An 18189-nucleotide genomic window follows, 5' to 3' on the forward strand; every position below is an offset into this window, starting at 1 on the left:
CATAAGAATGGACTTACACTTTTACAGCTATTTCAGCATTAGAATCTGGAATAAGATTTCCTTGTTTTCAGTGCTAATGTTTGCTGTGCTTTATACATATATATATGTATAGGTATATAGACACACACATATATATAAGGTTAACAGTTATATTTTTACATGTTGGTTGTAACTATCACTTGAGACCTCAACCAACTCATAGAAAAAGAAACAGAATCCTGTTTAAAGAGTAATGTTGAACTGTGCAAACCATGATGCTGTCTTCTTAGAGTCCCCTGTTCTTCCACTAAAAACTTTCTAACTTCTGAAATGACTGGATCACAGTAGTTGTCTTCGCTGTGTAACTTAAGTTCTTGTTTAGAGACATTCTCCTAGGAACATGGTGTTTTCCAGAAAACTTGTAAGTTATCATGTAATTTAAATCTGTGTAGTAATGCCTGTCCCCAAAGGATCACAAAGAAATTGCACTTGAAAAGTTTAGTTTTGGAAATTAAATACTTTTGCAGATTTTTAAAACTATATCACAATGTAAAGAAACAGTATTAAAGAACTAGGAGTCTTCAATTTTACAAGTCAGATTTTAAAATGAGAACTGTTGCTGATACTGAGAGATTGCTTATGCTTTTTGAATCCCCAACAGAGCTCTATAAATGTCACTTTCTGATGCTGTAACTTCTTTGTTTCGTGTTGCTGTCTAGAATGTAGACTAACATAACTTGTCCTTCATGGCAATGTGATGTTTTTCCTCATGTGGAAAAGCTATAGACTTCCAAAAAGATCTTTAAAGATACAGCGGAGATTAGTAGTATATCCAAGTTCTGTGTTGACTATGACTTCCTAAGAGGAAGCTGTGCAATGTTTTACTGTTGCAGTTGCAACATATTCCCTGGAAGTTTGGCTGCTTTATGTTTCTCTATGTCAAAGACTTAATATTAACTCTGGTTTTCAGTTTATGAACTTTATAAAAAGCTGTGTAATTAGCAATTGACTCCAGATATGGATTTAATGATAGCATATATTATTTCTGCACTAATATGTAAATTTCCTTTACTGAAATATGTATACCTGGAACCTGCCTTTGCAAGGTCTGATCGTTGATGTGCACAATGATTTAGGGAGAAAAATGATAACTATTACATGCATCTAACCAGCCTAAGATTCTTCAAACCATCTCTTGCTTATACTTTTTCTGCTTTTGATTTAGCTTTTCTCTATATTGCCAATCTTTTTATGAAGCTGAAGGTAAGGCTGTCAAGAAAACTAAGTGGTTACTTCAGACTCTGAGGGGAAGTACTCATTTGTCTTTCTGAAGAGTAAATTTTTTGAAAGTACCAAACAGACTTGAGATTCCCAGCTCCTCTTTTCAATAGTGACCCTGACTTCTAAGTTCCACTGCCTCTCTGATGCTTGTACTACTAAATGTGCTCATTTTAGAGGTGTATCTCTTTGAAAATGTTCTGGTCATCGGGACTGTAGTGTGTGCTGAACAATGGGATCTTGAATAAATAAAGCTTTGGATTCTTTGGGAATAAACCAACAATGCCTTCACTGTTTGCTCAGTGCATACCTTCTTTTCTCCCCCTTCCCTTCCCTCCCAGACTTAATGTTTTGTGCCATGGAGCTGAGCTGCAGGCAAATGCCGTGCTGGGGCATATTGTGAACGCTCTGCCACTGTCTGTGGGGGACAATGGTTGCAGTGTCGCAAGGGCCTACACAGGGGCAGTTGATGGCATTTTGTGGAATTGCAGTGGTGTGTGGCATCTGCTGAAATCTGTAGGATAGGCAAATGCAAAAATTCCATTAAGCTGCCAGGCCTCTGAAAATGCCATGTTGTGGCTTCATTGAGAAATGCCACAAATAGCAGAACAGTCATGAAGGAGTTGGTTAAAACGGGGAGACTGCATGCCATTCATGTTCAGATTTTAACTATGGAAAAAAAATATCTCATCTTCACCCCGAGTACATTTTGTGAGCTGTCTGCTCTAAAACTTCGTCTCCTGTCAGCTGCCATCTCCTGTACAACAAATCTTTTCCCTAAAACCTGGTCCACAGAAGCAGGGTCTGGGCCTGCTTTTATTGCCAGTGCTTGGAAGATATGGGATGCCCTTATTTACGTTCCCAGTTCCAGATACAAGAACAGATAAAACTTCAGGACTAATTGCCATTTGCTTAAGCTGCAGTAATACTGAGCCACAGGAAGCAGCCTTTTTTAAGAGTGTATTAAAATGATGATCACTCTTTGATTACTATTATAAAGTACCAGACTATGACATTGAAACTAACCTTAAATTAAAAAAGTCAAATGTTGTTGTTGTTGTTACTGACTTCCACAGATATTATTTTTAGGAAGATTAAACTTCTTTAAGGCTGGTTGGATACTGAGAGAGTTTGTAAATCTACAGATAGAAGGCAGCCCTCTTATTTTCTGCCCCTCAAAACCTCTACAGTATAGACAGCTAGACATGTTGCTTATGTTCTGCTTACACTTGTGTGCTACTTCTGCTTGTCTGTTTGCTGAATGTAGTGGCCTGCTTGTTCTGTTTGTCTCTTGCAGATGATAATGTGCTTTATTTTTCTTGGGAGTTCATCTCGTGATTCATAAGTCATTGAGATGTGTGCTAAAATGCTAGAAATGCAGAAGTTAACAGACATTAACACTATAGGAAGTATATTAATTTTTAGAAGATAATAATATAGAAAAAGTTGGTTTGCATGAAGTAGTCTTCAATTATTTTAAAAGTAAAGATCCAGAAAAACTAAGAACTATTTAGTGAAACTTCATGGTGCAAAACATTTAATAAATCAATTTAGGTACTGAATTTTCATTGTGCAGTCAAGTAAATTTTTTTGGTGAATTGAAAGGTATTGAAATGTCTTTATTTTTGTCAGTGATATGTAAAGCTTATGATGAACATATGTGATGAATATATATGGTGAACAGTATATCGTAAGAAAGCTACAGATTTATAATCTATTTTATTGATTATAAATTTTCCTGACTAATACCATCAAATAGCCATATATGTAATTAAGGATTTTACCAATTTACTGATAGTACTTTTCTCTTTTTTCTTTTTCTTTTTTTTTTTTTCCCAGAAAAGAGCAAAAGGTCAAGTGCTGTTTGACAAAGTGTGTGAACATCTCAATTTACTGGAAAAGGACTATTTTGGGCTGTTGTTTTATGAGAATTCAGAACAGAAGGTAAACCTGTATGAAAATTTTGTTTCTTTGTTTTGCTATATTACTACTGACATAAGTAGTTTAGTGAGGCATATTGTATTAGATGTATACCATTACAAACATTTGAGGAAACTTGCAAAACGTCAATTTTAGTCTGCTGTAGACTTGCAACATGCAGGATACTGATGTACATGTTGATACCTAAGAAAGTGCCCATTTTATTTAGAGTAAGGGAATATTTAAAATATCTGCATTTTTGAGAAAACTGATTAATTACTAGGCTTTGTAGTAAAACAGTAGAATAGTATTGTAAAACAGTACGCCATGCTTACATGTTAGATGGTCAAGTACGTCTAGGCTGCTGAGCTAAGACAAATCTTAAATGAGTCAGTGGCATACATTCAACTAATTACCAAAAGCAAATCTAGCTTTTCCCAGCATCTAAACATTTACAGTTGGGTATTGCTGGCAGCTGACCAGGTGGCTGCTGACTGTTGCTTTGTCCATGAACTAAAGATATACCTGCAGTCATCTTTTCCTTCATAAAAACCCCAGACTAATAATTGCATATTGAAGTGGAAAAAATTATGTTCCTTTTAAATCTCTGTATTTGTAGCAGGGAACATCATTACACAAGTACTATACATAGTCTAGAAGCTTTTGCTTTTTTTCTGTCATCTTTCTCATCTAATTTAGGGTCTCAGTAAATCTGAATTTCTGTCAACTTCCATTCAAGTACAATTGTTTTCTAGAGTTATTTGCCTTGTTGCAAGACCTTCTGTGCAGCATCAAGCAAAATGCTCAGTCACTCTGTGTTAAAGATCCTCATATATAAAATGGATTTGAGGTATTTTTACTTGGATATTTTATTTTTGTTCTTAATTTCCAAAGCACATGTAGAAATGAGAACTTCTTTGGTGTAAGAATGAAGAGCATCTCAGTTGATCTTCTGAGTAATATTGTAATCTTAATTGTTATTTGTTATTATTGCATGTTGTCCCTTTACTTGTGCTTCTCACTATTGAAAATCTGTACTGTACACGCACAGCAAAATAACCATAAAAGAGCAGTCTGATCTCTGGCAAGAGAGAAAACGTCTAATAGCAGACTTGGTATGCTTGAACTATACCAGGAAATAGCCCAGCTGAGTAGATCCTAGGAGGTGGAATAGGGAGTCTTTGGCTTCTGAAAGTAGAGCAGGAAAGTCTGGACTGGTGTATTTAGGTCCTCTTCTTCTTCTTTTTTTTTTGGTCTTTTTTAATGTACTTCTAGTCAGACTAGGATTTCATGGCATTCCTCAGTCATGTGAATGGAGGAACAGAGTACCATACTTTAAAAAGAGTCCATCTGTTTTTTCATATATCTTTCTCCACGGAGATACAAAAACTTAACTGGATGTGAACCTGGGCAACCTCATGTAATTCAGAGCTGTCTCTGCTTTGAATCAAAGTTGGACCAGTTATCTCCAGAAGTCCATTAGAGCCTGAATGGGTCCTTGAGCTCCCTATTTATTGACTATGGAGGTGCTACTGTAGCAACACTCATAAATGAGGAATTTACAAAAATTAAATGAGAAATATCTGGGTAATAGAGTCCCTGTGGTTTGATAATTTATATAGGCAGGCTAAGTGTAGCACTCTATTCAGAAGAGTAGATCACTTGTCACCTGAATTATGGACAGCAGCAGGCTTTTATTTTAAAATTTCTGGAGGGGTCTGGTCCAATTTTCTATGAAGGCTAAAAAACCACAGTTGCTGGATTTTGACATCTTCATACAAGAAAGTTCAGTGTTATTTGGAGAAACTTAAAGAGGAGTCTTCCCTAGCATATTTGCATTTCCTACCTCCCGCTTCCTATTGCAGAATTAATCCTAATTTATGGTGAACTGCAGGAACTACAAGATTTTGAATGCCAGTGAGTAACAGTGAAGGAGGGGGTTTTTTTAGATATTTGCTGGCTGGATAGCCCATTTGCTCTAGATTGTACCCAAAGTGCCATTACATGGATGGTGCTATGCCTCTGGTTCGACTCTGAGTTGTGTTTACTAGGTGAGTGAGAATACCTAGGTTTTCAAAGAATTTGGAAATGTGGGCTTTGGCATGAATCTAGTCACTTGGCTAAATGTTTATGGTCTTTTATGGGTTGGACAGGCTGTACTGCAACATGCATATTTCTATAGGCTTGCTTATTTTTTTTCTGCTGTTGTTACTCAAGTTACATAATTCAAAGCTACTGCAGTTGTATAACATGACGTTTGGAAGTTCTTACACAGGTTATGTTACAAACTTATCCTGATAACGTGAAGGGTAGCTACTGCAGTGTCTTAATATGGCCGAGTTATTAGTTGTGTTCTGAGAAAGTTTCCCCCTCCCCAACTGCCTTTTCTTTCGTGCTGGTAAGTTTGAAATCATATAGCTTCACAGAATGTGCTCAGTAAGACTGTAGCACTGATTTTTGTTGTTAAAGGGAATTTTTTAATACATGGATGAAGACCATTTAAATTGTCTTCAGCATGTTAAATATTTGTGGTATGTTTTTAATGAATGCTTCTGTTTTAGGACTTTAAAGTGTCTGAACTTTTTTCATTCTTTAAAAAAAAAAAGGCAGAAAACATTTAATGTTTTAAGTTTTAATTTAATCAATAGATAGAAGTGGGTGGTGCTGAACAGCTGTGTTCAGCAATAGCTGCCAAAGAAAGCTTGGGGACTTGGCCCTAAAACCAGGAAAAGCTCCCTCTTTTTTGTTCACCTCTGTAATAAGTTTGAATTCTTTTTTTAGCTCAGTACCAGTTCATTCTGATGCACTTTTTTCTCCTGTTATGACTGTTGCCTCTTCAGATTAAAATGCCATAAATCTCTGACGTCCAGACTAGTCAGTAGTAAATGCTGAATTATTATGTGTTTTTCTCATTCTTGTGCACTCATCACAGCTACCCATTTATGAGCCAGCTGTTGAACTCAATGGCAGCTGTGGGGTGTGGAAACTGAATGCCAGGCACTCTTTTGAATTAGAGCTGCTCCCTAATGCACCATCGGGGTACCATTGGAGGAGGAGTCCCATTAACTTTTCTCTAGGAGTATTCTGTGCAGCTGGGAGAGATGTTAGGTCTTCAGGTCAGACTGATTTTTGTTAGCTTTAATACACATTTTAAAGCTATTTAGGTCAAATTACTCATTAATGACTTCTTTTGTTGTTTTGCAAATGTTAAATTTATTAGTCTAAAATTTAGTTAGTGATTTCACTGTATTACACCCTCAAAAGTTCATGAATGCTCCATTCACACTGTAATTGGTCTGCAGAAGTGTTAGAAAGCTTCTGCTCTTATATTCTGGGCACCAGCTGGAAATGCTGCTTTTCTGGATCTGTACAAAATACTTTTGTACTGGTAGAGAACATTTTGTTGTTCTGTGACAATTCATTACTTTGTCTCATCTATAACCTTACCATTCACAAATCAAACAAATAGATTTCTGCCTACTGGAGCAAAGTAGCGTGTATACACTTTGTCTTTTGTTTTGAGAGACAGACCTGTCTATTCTGCATTGAGGTCTGTTTCAGGGTAGATTCTTTCATTAGTGTTTGCTTTATCCATAACAAAAGGCACAGATGCAAAAAAAACCAAACAAACACACCCCTGTCATTATGGCTATAAGTAGAATATAAGCATCTGATTTTATTTGACAGAATGGTAATGAAAGTTGGTAGCAAAGTCTGCTTCCAGTAAGCTTACTCCAGGTTTGGAAAAACAGAAAATGAACTGTACAATTTCTTTAAAGAAAGGATTAGTCTTCTAATCTTGCAGCATATTCTGTACTTGTAAGTTCTTTTCTCCTACTTTATAGTGATAGACGATAAAGCACTGAAAGAAACATACTCAAGAATCCTCGTTTTCTGCTGTAGTTATGCCATGCTCTATTCTAGACTTACTTATTTACTTTGTACTATACTTTATATAAAATCTAAGAGTTTAAGCTACTTCTAGTTATCTTTGTAATTGGATGAATATGGCTGTGTATCATTTTGGAATGGAATCATGCCAAAACTGAAAACCTAGGATGATAACTGTAGCTGACCTGAGTCTGAGCCAAAATTATGTGAAGACACCTGTTGTCTTCCAAGGCATTTCCATGTCAAAGGTCTTCCAGCAGATAACAGTATTTCTGATTTAAGCAGAATAAGTGGTATACAGATTTTTTGGAGAGGTGTTTTATATCTCTTCCTTCGTAACAATGTTATGGACTGTACTCTCTGGAAGAATTATAGTAGCTATGAAATGTAGAGATCACAGATTTCTTAAAGCAAGAAATGTGAAATTGTTCTTTTTAAGTTACATCTGTAAAAATGATAAAAAGTGGACTTTGCCTTTATTTTGTAAGCAGTATTTGTCTAATACCTTGTCATTGTTTAACCTCAGCTGTCAATTAAGTACCACGCAGTCACTCGCTCACTCTCCCCTGCCACCCCCAGTGGGCTGGGGAAGAGAATCATGAAAAAGGTAGAACTCTAGGGTTGAGATAAAATCATTCATAATAATAATGATGATGATGATGATGAAAAGGAAGGAGAAGCAGAGAAAAATAAAAAAAATCCAAAGGGAAGGGAAAAAACAAGTGATGCACAACACAATTGCTCACCACTCCCTGACCGACGCCCAGCAAGGCCCCGAGCAGCGATCGGCAGGCCCTGGGTGAATCCCTGCAGTTTATATATTGAACATGATGTTCTATGGTATGCAGTATCGCTTTGGCTACTTCAGGTCAGCTGTCCTGGCTGTGTCCCCTTGCAATTCTTGTGCCACTCCAGCCTTCTTGCTAGCAGGGCCTAATAAACTGAAAACTCCTTGACCTAGCATAAACATTACTTAGCAACAACTTAAAATATCAGTGTGTGATCAACATTATTCTCATACTAAATCCAAAACACAGCACTATACCAGCTACTGAGAATTAAAAATAACTCTATCCCAGCCCAAACCTGGACATATACAGATGCTGCATTTGTGATGAAATCAAATTGCACCAAGGTTTTTTAAAACAGGGAACTTAGTATTTTGCGTCATATTCATACAAGCCACATCCTTTATCAGCAGAGATCACCTACATTAAGGATTTGCACTAGTGCAGAAACATGTAGTTCCACATTCTCCTAATCTATACAGACCCAGCCTGGCATGTTTTGCCTCCTTGAAATAAATTTAACTTAGGGTGGAAAAGCCTGTAATAAAGGCTGAGGGAGATGGTATTGGAAAATAATTGTTGCATTTGGAGTTTGGTAGTGTAGACTGAAAGGTGAGTCACATCATACCCAATATCCACTGCTTGCCTAGGTTAGGCAAGAAAAATTGGTACAGGTATGTCTCTAAGTAATGTTTCTGCTGGCACTGAGGTCCCCTCTGAGTTTAAAGCTGCTAATAGGTGCAGTAATTTGTGGAAATACAAATGTTGTCCTTGACCTTACAAGTCAGTTGCTAATTCTTCCCTACTTTGAACATCTTTGTCTTTGAAATGTGTTAGGTCCTGCTGGCAGCCTGGTTGTGTGTATGTGTTTCTTCCATCAATATGCTTGTGTATGTGTGTCTGGCCATGGGAAATAAAGGTTCAAACACTGTATAAGGTAAATTCCCATTAACTGCAGTTAAAAGGCTTGTGTTTCTAGTGTCTCGTTCAGTCTGTTTTCTAACATCTATGGGTGACATTAGTAAACTGAATGTCTGATTTACTGATGAATATACATCACTGATTTCCTAGTCTCACTTCCCGAAGTTGTGTTTTTGGATGATCAGTCACAAAAAAGTCTCATTGCACATATCAATAGTAACTGAAATGCTATGAGCTATTTAACAGGTTGAACAGATTATATCAAAATATTTTTGGTATTGGGGATAGAGCACATTTAATGTTGAGGCTTCTGAATATGAAAAAGTGACTTTATTTGCGCTGCCTAAAATAGAGCTGAGTATCTAGATTTGAATGTTACCAGCGTATCAGTATTAACGTAATACATGTTCATAGAGAACTTTGCTTTGGGGATTCTCAGGTAAAAAGCATGAAAATTGATTAAGTTTTTCCAAGCACCTTTGAATGTTATCAGAACTAAAATATATATGCCTTAAGGGAAATTATGGGAATAATAAGTCTCTGGAGTTCACGAGAAATGTTGCCTTAAGTAGCTCTACGTGGGTGTTTAAGCACAGACATGTAGAGGCTACATAGCCATTTCTGAGAAGTCTGCTTATGTCAATAAGAGGAATACAAGAGAAAATTGTATTTGTCAAACGTAAATTGCTAGACCACCTTCACTCGAAGACTTTTTAAAACTACAGGGCATTAATAGTCTAAAGTAATAAGACAACCATGAAGGGAGTGGCATTACACAGTTTCATCTATGTGCATGGGTGGGGAGACCTGCTAGCAAGTCACAAGTTCAATTTTAGAATTCTCTGGGTTATTTTAAAATGGAACAGATGTCTGAACGATACAAACTTTAACTGCATTGTATGAAATTACTTCACCATCTTCAGTCTGAAGTGATTTTAAATGCTGGTTGTGGGTTTTTTTTTCAGAACTGGCTAGATTCTTCGAAGGAAATTAAGAGACAAATTCGAAGTAAGTACTGTATTCAGATATTATGCTCCTTTTATTTCCTCACAGAAATATTCTTCATAAACTCAGTAGCCTGGATGTTGACTAAATTGTATACTTACAACATTAAAATAACTTGTATCTGATAATGACATATTCAGCCTTAGAACGGAAAGCTAAGCTTCTATTTCTGTGCACTGTCCAAGAAGGGGAGAAAGAATCACTCAGCCGTGTGCTGTAGAAGTTAATTATTATACTGGCTGCTGCCCCAAAATTTTCCTCTGTTTTATCTAACTAATATTTGACCTTTTTGCATCCTGAAACAGTAGATGTTTTTCAACTTTGTGCTGATATTTGGGTTATGGGATGGAGAATGTCATCTTGCATCTGGTCATGGTTGTTGCTACAGGGCTTTATAACTTCAAAAACTCACCTGAAGAACATGAAACTATAAAAAGAGAATCAATACAGAACATTGGTATTTTTCCATACTGATCAGGATTGATCAAAGCATTGGCTTTTTTTGATGTGTCCATAGTTTCCAGAATGGAAATGGAATAGAGAGCATAATCTTGGAACGTCCCACTACGGTGGTTTTCAGACTGAATCTGTGTGAAAAATCTTTATATATTATATGAGAAAAATCTCAATACACAGAATAATTTATTTTACTCTGTTTGCATAAAACTTGCCAAAACTCTTCACTAGCCAGGTAGCTTTTGTAGCAGATAGGGGAGTGAATGGAGAGTAAATTTAGAAGATACTTGTCCTGAGTCTATGTGACGCAAAATAAGTAACCACTAAGAAGTGCTAGACAGCCCTCAGCCTCCCTGAAATTCTTGTCATTGCTTTACTCATATGTGGCCGATGCAGGGGGTTTTTGTTGTTGTTTTGTTTTTGATGGAAACCTTCTTTTGGTAGCACCTGATAGGAAATACAAGCGGGGAGGAGATGATGATAATAAGATCTACATGTCTACACTTCCAGCACAACAGGAATTTAAGTTATTTAAGAAACTGATTCTAACTTGTAATTAACAACAGCAGTGTGTTATTTACAATGATAAATGGGTCGTTTCTTTACTATTAACTTCCTTTTTTTAAGGCAATACTCACATTTTCCAGAAATCATAGTGGTGTTAAGTTAGTTTTCTTTAGACCTTTCCCAATTGATGAGATCTCTTACTAGGAAAGTGTGGTTTATATTTTCAGTAAAGAAATGACAGTCACAGAAACTTCCTTGGAAACTTTTTTTTTTATCTCACATGCTCTTGTATAAGCAAACTAGAGCTATTAAAATGGCGAATATACTAATATACTTATGCAATTAGAGGCCATCCTTTTAATTAAAGGAAAAGATACTGGTATTGTAACTTCTTATTTTTCAGGTCTTCAGTAAAAACCTATTAGTTGTCCAAATATGTGGGCTAAGGGCTGTTTGGTTTTAATATTTGACAAAAGATTGAGGACATTGATACTTATTTTTACTGTCTTACTGCAAAGACAGATTTTATCCCCTGGCTACATGAGTATCAAGTAATGAGGCTTTTCTTTGTTCTAAATATATTTGTCTTTGAATCAAGAGTGGAAATCTTATGTACAAAAATAGTAAATTATAATAAATTTAAGGTATCTGTAAAACCTACTGGTCCATTTGAACATTCAAAATGAAGAAAATAATTTCTTTTTCTCTTGTACAGCACAAAATGAAACACTAGCATGCTAGATAAGCATATCTGGACAAATACATTCGTCTGAACACACAAAAGTGACAAATTTGGAAGTGGAGTTCAGAATGTCAGTTGCAAGTTAATATATATAACAATCTCTGTCTCTCCCTTACATGTGAGCAATACCAATACTCTAAACATTGGGCATGTACGTACCACCTGTGAGTGGGGAAGATAAAGTGAGAATACTGTAGTTTCCCCCAAGCTGTGTTCTGCATCAGGATGGCTGTTGCTAAATCAGGGTCCTCAGGCCTTCTGTGTGATCTCTTATTTGTTCAGGTTGGCTTTTGGCGGGGCAGTTATGTTGGATGCCAGCAATTACGGATGTTACTTTGGCTAACGAACATGATCCACATATTATTCTGTACTCAGGGCTGCAAAGGTGGCAAAAACCTTGTTTGCTTTCAGCCAGCCTGATCTTCAGGAAGATTAATACTTTCTTAAACTCTGTAATTGGACATCTACTAGCATGTGTTAAAACCTCTAATTAATTCAGTCAGGGACAGGCGGGTTAATTACATTTCTGTCACTATATTCTTGAAAATTGCTACATCTAGTAGATTCAGGCATTTGCAAAATTGAGAACTTTAGTTTGAAAATTGTGATGATATGATCAGTAGCAACTGACCTTGGAATAGTCAAATCCCAGACTTTACAAAGGGTACGTTCGTTCACTCTTGTATAAAATGTAATTTGAGGATTTATCTGCATGAGATGTACATGCAGTTAGTCTAGAACACATGATATTCTACTCAGTTTTGTCTACAGGTATTTTCTTAACTCTCATTCTCAGTGTAAAATAATTGAATGAGTAAGCTACGTCAACCTGGTTTCGTCATAGGGTTTAGTGCAACTGAAGATCAGCCTTTTACCTGCAATTTAAATGTTCACAGTTATGGATGAATATCAGAGTTGTCAATGTATAAACCATCTGTGTTTTGGGAAACCTAATTACTTGTTTTTGTTGTTTGTGTAATGAAAGGTTATGAAACTGAGCTATAAACCTGGTTATCTTTCTCTTCACACAAATTCTGAAACTATTTTTGGGATATAACCTGGTTTTAGTGTGGATGTAATTAATTCTCTTCCTAACAGAAATTAGGTTTGTATGCTGTGCAGAATAGTTTAAATCCAAGGCAATGTTATGTCAATTAAATCTATTTCTAGTCTGCGGCACAATTAGTATTTTTATTGCAAAAAAATACTTCCACATTGCATATCCTGTATTGTGTGTCTTATAAGACATGGAGAGGATTTGGATATTCTGAGGGCAGAATAGACTGCTATAGGGTTTTTTGTGCATTCTCACCTGATAAAGGATACATTTAACTGGTTTTGTTCTTGAAATTAACTGTAAATTGTCTTACTGTCTTTTGTCAAGAGAATTCTTATTTAGCCAGAGAGATTCTAGAAACTCATCCCTATATCCAAGATATGACTAATCTGATCTAATTTAGGTTAACTGTGTCCACCTAAAGTAAATGCACTTCTTTTTTGAAGGAACTGGCACTTTCAGGAGGTGAGTGAGTGCATTCTGAAACAGGTGCCTGAGAGGGAAACCAAACCAAACGTCCTTTTCCTTCCATTGGCTCTGAAGGGTGTCAGTGGTGTCATGCATATAATTAAATCTCAGCAGTCTAGGGCTGAAAGAAACTATGTCCCCTGGCATCAAAGGAGTTAATGGTTATGGTGCTAGAAAAGTTGTTTTCTTTTTAGAAAGGAATGAGTATCTGAAGGACTGAGGACAGAAGACATTAACTATTGAGGGGTTTGAGGGAAATCCTCTGTAATTCTATGGAAGTGCATTAGAACAGATGAAATTGTACAATAGGTAAGGTAGCAGGTGATAAATCTTGGGCTGTAAGTTTAAACCTTTATTCTTATTCATGCTGAAGACTGTTCTCAGCATCCTTATGTTAATGGGCATCCACTCATTCAGATTGGGGAATTCAGAAACAGCCAAATCCAATACTGGCCTAGTCTTTGAGGCATATTTAGCTAGCAATTAAAGTAGTTCTAGGAATGTCATGGAGTTGAAATGGAGTTTTTTACATTCTTGGTTCTGTGGGATATTCTGCAACACAGCCTAAACAACTGCTCAGGAAAGGGGATTATACAGAAGAATAATTATATGGTTAAATAGGTATATTTTCCAGTTACACAGTAGACAAAAATAAATACACAAATATAGTTCTGTGAGAATTTTGCAGCACAGTGTTCTAAAATATTTGAGCAATCCAAAGTTTGTATTTAAAGTGCTAAGGAAGGTTAGAATTAATTTATGAAAAAGCTTGCATTTTGAATGTACAGTTCTGGCTGTCTGATATTAATGCTAACAAAATTATGCTCAGGCATCAAAATATGGGGGTCACTTTATGTAAATAACCATATATCTGTAAAGGCTGTAGCTAATTTTGGTCTAAACTAATCACACTAAAGTCGAGCTTGTACTTGGTGAAGAGAGCTAAGCACCTGTGACAAGGGAAGAGTTATCCTGCAGGACTGCTTCTGTATGTCTACTAATTATGAGGAATGATTTTACAGTTTGGAGATGCCTGAGTTTGTGAGCTGAATCTTGTCAGTCCAGCCAGGACTGTCTATAGTCTGCTTTTTATGCATTTTTGAAAATGTGGACTGGATATAGATCTTCCTTATTTCTTTGATTTTCCTGACAATAATTTAAGAAAAATTATAGAAGTAATTTTCTTAATTTTATGGGGCTCTTTTACATCTACCTGTGACTACTGTAACTGTCCTTGTCACACAGTGCCATAAAAATCCTAGCTAAGACACAAGAGATCTCATGAGTGAAAGCCAGAAAAAGCAGTTACTGGAAAAAAAACCCTCACTGATTTCCCAGTTTAAATGGGATGAATCATGTTAATTGTATGCTGTTAGCTGGTTGGCTACATTGCATTCTTTTTTTCTAAGAATGTGCTTAAAGTTTCCACAAAAGCATTTTTGAGGTAACAAGCTGGCTAGAAAAAATTTTGACATTTCTGTAGCCCATATTATTAAGCATCGAAACAGAGAGCCTTATCAGGGACAGAATGTTAAATATAATTTTAAATATCAGATTTACTGGGGGTTTTTTGTCTTGACCACCAGTTTAAAGCACCAGTAATAGTGTGCATTATTGTGTGAAGACAGTTACGTTTGTATGCCTCTGTTATGCAGCTATAAACAGTATGCTGCAGTGAGAAGTATATAGACTGTGCACACTGTAATATACCTGCTAGTCGACATTCAGGGGATAAATGTACTTTCAGTAATTGGGCAAAATATAAGGTCACCAACTGTCCAGAAAATACTTAGTGAAGTCAACTGCAACATTCTTTCAATAGATTAGCTATGGAATTAGTATGAAGAGACATGTGAAATTTTTCACAGTTGATACGTTTGGAGTATTTTTGCTCTTTTTAGGTTTTTATAGAGAATATAGGGGTTTTTTCCTTTTTTTTTTCTTTTTTTTTTTTTTTCATATGCTGTCTTGGTCTTCTGGCTACAGTGCTTTCTGAAAGCTAACTGTAGAAATGCTGACAAGAAGGAGAAAGGAATTCATCTGTGACTAGTTTAACTGCAGTTTTAGATGAGGAAAAATTGCTTCATACCAGGAAAAATTGCATAATTCCAGGAAAACTTGAAGACTGATTTATTTTTGGTTTACCTGTGTGAAAGGACACATACTTCATCCATTTCTCCCCGTTCCACAACCCTGGTAACATAACCACTCTCCCTGAACACAGTTTGCATAGATATTTTGACCCAATTGCTTCTCATCATCAGTTTGGCTTACTCATTATCAGCAGCTTTTCATTAAATGATGCTAATTCCCTGGGAGATAAATGGTAGAAGTGGGCTTATCTATTCCAGCTTTAATTCTGTTTGTCATGCTATATATATTAATTAGTGTTAGACATTTTTAAAGGTATTTTAGGCTTTCTCATTTAAGGAGTCCTGCCTTATTTTATAAGCAAAGTTATTGTTCTAGCAAAGAATTGATAACTGGGAACACAAAGGTACACTAAAACTCTGAGCTCTCAATAGGAAACAGTGACTTAGCAGCCAGGTGAAGAATGAGGTTCACACTTAAGCAGAACTTGAAGTTCTCCAATGAATAGTCATGTCTGAAAACCTGAATTAATTTTGAAATGTTGAAAGACATTAGAAATTTTTACACAAAGCACCCCTTCACCTTTAATAGCTGTGAAATTTTAAAACAGGATTTTTTAAAAGAAAATAACCCTTAAAAAGAAGTCAGTTTTCTAGCATTATGCTGAAAACAGCATTTCAGTCTTTTTTGTTGTTAAAATACAAGTTTTTCAAAGTATGAGTTATCTGTGTATGACAGAGATTTAAAATTGTTTGCTGTCCAAAATTCTTCATTAATAAGCTTTATAAAATGATTACCTTTTTTTACCGAATGTTTTTTCTGCTAGGTCTTTAACCAAAATATTATTTGCCTTAGGAGAAGAGGGTCAAGAGACAGACATAAATGGCTACTGAATTGTTTTGATATTTTGATTTTTATCTTTCTTCATAATTTCTAACAGATCTGCATTGTAGTGTTTATGTTTGGCAAGATATGATAAAGCTCAACTGCATTTACTTTCAAGCAGCATGCAAAACCAAATATTAAATTCTTTTTCTAGACTTCTATTTTGGGATTTTCTATTACATATGTATGTTTGCAATGTACTTAATAAAATCTGTTTGAATTAGGAAAGTTCTACATTTTGTCAAGTTATTAAATTTAAAACTAGAACTATGACTAAAGGCAACACTTTATGCTTTTTCAAATTATTAATCTGGTTTCCAGCATGCTTTTGCTCAAAAAAATGCATGTGGTCTTAACAATTCTAACATATAGGAATTTAAAATACCATTGATATTAGAGTTGCTAAAGATATTGTTTCTCAAAATAGTATTTTAAAGGAGGAATGGCTAATATTTTTTTGTCTTACATGCATTCTGTATGAATATGAGTAATTGGCGTATTATCTTTCTGTTGTATGCAATGCAGACCTCATTTTGACTTCTCACATTCATAGCAATACAGTCTCTCAGACTTGGAGGAGTTGGAAATAAACACAAGTGCAAATGTCTTTGAACACAGACTATCTTAAAAGTGTTAATATATTTGGTAGTTTTCAAATATATTTGGTAGTTTTCAAATTAGATGTCTTCTGATACTTACGTTACTCACTGTAAAACGTTCTGTAGAAATAATTTTACATGCTGGTCTTTCACTGTATGTATATATAAGTTACTACCTGAGTGAAAATAATGTATGCTTTTTAGTAATGTACTGAAAAAAAAAAAAGGGAAAAAAACCTTCTTGTTTTCAGTGATCTAAGATTTATATGACTGCATGACATTTTTAGTAAGGTTCTTCCTTTGCTTGCCTCAACTTGAGGTTAACAACTGGACATTTCCCACATTTAGGTTTACCTTGGATATTCACCTTTAATGTGAAGTTTTATCCACCTGATCCTTCACAGTTGACTGAAGACATCACGAGGTATGCATAGTTCCTTATTTTAAACTTGAAAATTACTGTTAGTTTAATTTGAAGAGCATGTAAAAATTCTTCTTCAGTTCCTGGATGCTGTAACGTTTGGCTGTTACTGTAGACACTACAGATGTTCTTACATCCAGTGCTTTTTGGAACAAGGTCGAAAACGCAAAGTGAAAACTTAGGGAAGAAACCTGAGAAAGAATGTAATGATAAGTGGGGATATGATTTGGGTAGGAAGTAAGATGCACATGATTATATTTCAAAGGAGACAGTGCTTTATTGTAGGGCTACTGATTTATTATATAGCAAATGAGGATGTGATGAGGGTATTGATATTAAGAGCAAAACTCTAGGGCTCCAAGGTACTCAGCAATAAGCTAGGCTAAGTTGGTGAAAATGTAGTTTTATACATGTGCGTACCATAAAACATAATAAAGCCTGAACATAATTCTCTTCCAAAGTTCTTAGAAAATACATGGAATGCATTGGATATTAGGAACCTAAAAGGTAGCATTGCAAGACTAACATAGTAGATAGAGTATGGGGAATTAATACTCATTTCTTCAGGAGTTATGGAAAACCTAAACACTTATTTTTGGTTTGGAGTTGGCTGACTCTGCTGAGGCAGGATATATGTTGCTTCATGTCGTATCAGATCAGTCTTCTGCACAAAATAAGATAGCTACACAAGTGTGTAGCCGATATATTACTACAAATAATCTAAGACATTTATTCTGTAGTGTATTTAAGAGAAGCTGTCTGTGTTTTCTTTGAAATTTTTCAGTGAGTTGATTGGCTTTTCAATTGTGTGTTCAACTGATAAAGCATTTTTATGGTTATAGCTTAAAGCTAAATTCCTTAAAATTTAAGCTTCACTTGTAAAACTTTTTTTAAAATTTACATTAAAAATCTGTGCTAGGGTAGGATGTCTACTGATTGTTAACATTAAATTTGGTAGAAGGCTGTATGCAGTACCTGAAATATTAAATTCTACATACACAATTTAAGGAAGGCAATTATGAGTTCAATAGTAAACTAAATTTCTTTTGTTTATTACATGACTTAATTAGCTCAGTAACTGCAAGAAATGTAAAAGTTAGAATTTTAGACCCAAAAGGAAATGTCAAAGGAAGTGCATGAGCTTTTATTTGTAAACCTTAGATACCTGCAGGCTACAATAT

The 18189-nt window shown here is 35.5% G+C and overlaps 1 protein-coding gene across 17 annotated transcripts in view; it reads left to right on the forward strand.

Annotated features, from left to right (window-relative positions):
* EPB41L2 (erythrocyte membrane protein band 4.1 like 2) overlaps positions 1 to 18189 on the forward strand; it is a 120391-nt gene that overhangs the window by 63516 nt on the left and 38686 nt on the right. For all 17 annotated transcript variants that reach the window (XM_040597147.1, XM_040597157.1, XM_040597149.1 and 14 more), the window contains 3 exons: positions 3097 to 3201; positions 9743 to 9785; positions 16936 to 17011. In XM_040597147.1, coding sequence (XP_040453081.1) covers positions 3097 to 3201; positions 9743 to 9785; positions 16936 to 17011 — 224 coding nt within the window. The remainder of the gene's footprint in view (positions 1 to 3096; positions 3202 to 9742; positions 9786 to 16935; positions 17012 to 18189) is intronic.

This window comes from Falco naumanni, chromosome 6 (assembly GCF_017639655.2).
Source record: "Falco naumanni isolate bFalNau1 chromosome 6, bFalNau1.pat, whole genome shotgun sequence".
Lineage (NCBI taxonomy): Eukaryota > Metazoa > Chordata > Aves > Falconiformes > Falconidae > Falco > Falco naumanni.